At 45.3% G+C, this 4,290-nt stretch overlaps 1 protein-coding gene across 1 annotated transcript in view; it reads left to right on the top strand.

Annotated features, from left to right (window-relative positions):
* LOC102375289 (transient receptor potential cation channel subfamily M member 3) overlaps positions 1-3,418 on the top strand; it is a 98,575-nt gene extending 95,157 nt beyond the window's left edge. Inside the window, exons 6-7 of the mRNA XM_006023820.2 lie at positions 2,683-2,806; positions 3,121-3,418. Of these exons, the coding sequence (XP_006023882.2) occupies positions 2,683-2,806; positions 3,121-3,132 (136 nt within the window). The 3' untranslated portion in view covers positions 3,133-3,418. The remainder of the gene's footprint in view (positions 1-2,682; positions 2,807-3,120) is intronic.
* The last annotated feature ends 872 nt before the right edge of the window (positions 3,419-4,290 follow it).

Genomic DNA, 4,290 nt, shown 5'->3' with positions numbered 1-4,290 from the left:
TAGGGAAAACATCAGACCCATATATAGCTTTCATTGACCTTACTAAGGTCTTTGTAAGAGGCTCATAAGTAGAGATCACCCTTGAATCAGCTGATGAGGGTGCAGCAGCTGTGGAAGTCAGGTGATTTAATGGCTCCTGGTTTTCCACTCCACTGACTTTGTCCTTTTTAATGAACTTGATGGTCTACTAATCAAACTAACCTTTCATAGGGCAATTTTGCTCCTTGATGGTGGCTTCTAGTCTCCAGAAAAGGGAGGATAGGGAGGAAAGGGAGGATAGTCTCCAGGAAAGCAGGAAAGGGAGGATAAGTCAACTGAAAATTAGTCTCTGTCCCTGCTCTACACAGATATAACTTTAGGAAACTTTTTTCTGGCCTTCATTTCATTATATTCTGGGTTGAGTTTTATAAGAAAATTATGGTATACTGCCAGTGGCTAATATCTTAAATATCCTTAACAAAGCTTCCTTGGTCTCTGCCTGAGGCGGGGGAGCTGCCGCAGACACCGCCAGCACTGTCGGCAGCAGGTGGGGGGGGGTTAGCGCCGACCAGGGGTCAGCGAGCACCTGCAGGCGCTGCCAGCAGAGTTGGCAGTGGCCAGTGGCAATCATGGACCACCTGCAGGTGCTCACCGGCGGTGTCAGCGGCAGGGTGGCAAGCAGCGACTGCCCGCAGGCACCACCGACAGTGTCGCATGCACACCCTATGCATCACCCCTGACCACCACCAGCCACTGGAACAGGAGTGTCCAGTCCCGGGTGCTCCGCTGGCACAGCCAGTGTGTCCAGGTGGCTCCAGCAGTGGGTGGTGGCAACCCTGAGGCAGCATCCCAGCAAGACACTGCAGCCTCTCCCCCATGTCCAGATGCTGACTCTGCAGAGACAAGAGACAGAAGTATTTTGAGAATTTGCAATAGTTCAGAGATGAGATGCTCTGCACCAGGGACCCTGCGCTGCCTGGTCTCTGATCACAGGGACCATGGTAAGCTGTTCAGGCAGAGCTGGGCCCAGGCAGCCACTGGCTGAGCCCCCCAGCCCTGCTTTCTCCCCTAGGGCTGGCAGCCCACTGGGTGCTGGCCTCAGGCAGCCTGCCTCCCCTTCCCCCCTTCCCAGGATGGGCAAAGCCAGGCAGCAACTGCTGCTGCAGCTCTCCCCTTCTTTCCCTGCAGGCCAGTCACTCTGTCACACTGCCATCCAGCCCACAGTGTCCAGACTCGGAGCACACGGGGCTCCCAAAAAACTGGGGTTAGGGACTGGACATGCCCCTTCCCTCCCATCAGGGGGCTTCTCTGGGGAGAAGGCCGCCCCCCGTGTGCTGCTACTGTGCCTGAAGCATGCCCCTGCTGTGCGTGCCCTGGGCGGTATGCAATAAGCTGTTTGTGTATGCAGAGGGGTTTCTCAACCACTGCACTCTGCTGCTGCTAATCCTGCTGGGCATACCTGCACTCCTGGTTTGGGACCCTGAGGTACAATGGCGTGGGAGGCAATGATGCAGTGATGCAGGTAGCAAGTTTATGCCCACTTACTTACTACACAGTAAGGCACATGTAGACACCTTACTGCGCAGTAACACTGTATGTGTGCTCTGACTTGGGAGTAACATTACTGCCAAGTTGGAGCACACACAGTGTTACTGTGCAGTAATGCCTACACATGTAGACGCTGGTCTAAAAGCCACTTACTGCACAGTAAATGCACGTGTAGCCATGCCCAGGATACATACATTACTTCATCAGCTGCTGTGGCTTCTCATTTAGCAATGAAATGAGTGCAGTTCCACAGTTTAAAGAAAGAAAGAGGAAAGGAATCCACTTGAAATATCAGGTGGGATAGAATCAGGCAGTAGAAGTGGGCCAGGGGATATTCAGCATAAGCATTCCGCAACTTGGTTTTAAAGTTCAATACAACATCCTACTTGCAACAGTACAGCTGACTAACAATACTTGGTTTAAAATTTTCCAAAATGTCCCACTAGGACTCCTACACTCATATACATTTTGACAGTTTTATCCTTAGCCTTTGCCTCAGCACCTTGCCTTTTTGGTCCCATAGATGATTTAGACTCAGCAAAGCATAAAATTGCATTCAATAACATTAAATATGAAAAAAGCTATTGTAAAGCCAGTGCCTTTTAATGTATTACTATGGGAAATAAATACGGCAGTTCTTCTGGTGTTATTCAAGATCGCATGTTATAATTTACTGTGTACACTGACAACAAAAATATTCACTTAAAACCAAAAAATAAAAAATGTCCTTAGAGTTCCACATGACAAACTTCTAGATGCATTTTACAAGCCCACGGATACAATTGGATATTCAGCTAACCCAGACATTACAGTCTACACCAAATCCAGGCTGTCATCTAGTGTTTATTTTTGTTAATAAATTCACCATAGCTGATAGTGCTGAGTAGCTTTCTGTCAGGCAATAATCTGCAAATTGAAAAAAATCTCAGAGGTGGGGAACCACAATGTTTAAAGCAGTATGTTTTCCCAGCATATTTTAATGTTTAGATCTCTGACACTTTCAGAAATCCCTCCATTTCAGACCTCTACAAAACAACTTTTAATACCTTCTGGTTTTTATTCCTGCCTTCTTGGCCATTAATTTGACACTAGAACCATTTTCCAGACCATTTAATAACACACATCTTCCTTTTCCTCTACTTTTTCTAATTTCAGGCTTATCAATGAATCTTTAAGGGACCAGTTACTAGTTACCATCCAGAAGACTTTTACCTATACTCGGACTCAGGCACAGCATCTCTTCATCATACTCATGGAATGCATGAAGAAGAAGGAGTTGGTATGTTAATAGTTTCTTAAGAATAAAGGGAAGTAAATGGTACTTTGTTGTCATGACTGAGATTTTCAAATGCCAGCCAAGGTATTTGGCTTTCCAGTTCCCATTAAAATTAATAGCAATTGAGTATCCAAATCGTCTTATCAGCTTTGAAAATATTCCCCATCCTTTATGTATTCCCCATCCTTTATGAATCCCTGGATTTTTGTATGTTTTCTATTGACATTTCATCTCACTTATACATCAACATAGGTGTGTCATGAAATGTATCAATTGGATCAATATCAAAGTGACTTTTCTGTGTTATGTTTTGCCAGATGTGTTATTAGTGTCTCATGTCCTCAATATGACCGACAAAATAATACAAGATAAGCTTGGCAATGCCTGCCTTTGCAGAATGCATCTTGATGTTATCGGCCTGCCATGCCATCTGCGTACACACGTGGACACATACACAGACAACTGTCATCCACGCTGATGAGAGTTCTGCTCCTAACATTTGTTACAGCACTGCAGAAGTGTCACTAAAGGGTATCATACAGGTTTCAGAACTTTTATTACAAGTGATATATGAGAGAAAAAGAATATGGTTTGATTCTGAGACTCTAGGTTGAAGTTGCAGAGCTGTCCCTTTGAAAAATATTCTTTTTACTGGTAAATTAAGCATTGAATACCAATTTGCCATTTGTACAACATCACTTTCCAGCACCACCTTAAAAAATTGTAGGTCTGAATTCTCATAGGCTTGATGTTTGACAGCCTAACTGAAATGAGATTCTGTTTAATTTTATTTTTTTTCGTGTAATCTTTCCTCTGAAATTGATTTTAGATTCATATCATCACAAATATATATGTGCCTGCAATCCGAGGTTGTTGACAACATGCAGTGTTTTATTTAGTGTAACAATTTTGAAGAGGAAGGGTACAGTCTAATTTTTTTCAATCATGTATTTTGTCATAGTGACTATCCATTTTCTCCAGCTTCATCTACCTGCTGAGCAACCTGATTTCCATTTGGAAGAGCCAGCAGAAGTAAAGGCCACCTTTGAATATCCCTTTAATAATAGCTAGCAACTGTGTTTTATATCTATAAGCATGGGTAGATCCAGAAGTTTAGAAAGGGGCATGTGGGGGCAGTCACCTGTGCTGCAGGAGTGGTTGCACCCCAGATCCCAACCTCTTCCCTGCCCCATTCCACCAACATCAGAGTAGGCAGACCACGCTACAGGAGCAGCAGACACGGGCTTTTTTTTATGTCCCTCAAGCAAATAAGAATCTTTCCTCCCCCACCCACTGCTGCCACTGCTGCTCTCCACAAATGACCCAGGGGAGGGGAGTGGGGGGCCACTCCTGCCCTATTGCTGCTAGACTGCACATAGAGCTACACACAGCAACAGCAATGCCAGTAGCAGGTGGGTTCCCCTCCCTCATGCCTGTTCCTGAGCTGGGCAGGGACGAGGGTTGTGTCTGCTGCTACTGCTGTCCCT

The sequence above is a fragment of the Alligator sinensis genome, unplaced genomic scaffold (genome assembly GCF_000455745.1).
Source record: "Alligator sinensis unplaced genomic scaffold, ASM45574v1 scaffold308_2, whole genome shotgun sequence".
Lineage (NCBI taxonomy): Eukaryota > Metazoa > Chordata > Crocodylia > Alligatoridae > Alligator > Alligator sinensis.
Note: the sequence above shows the minus strand (reverse complement) of the source record. Positions and strands in the feature narration are given on the sequence as shown.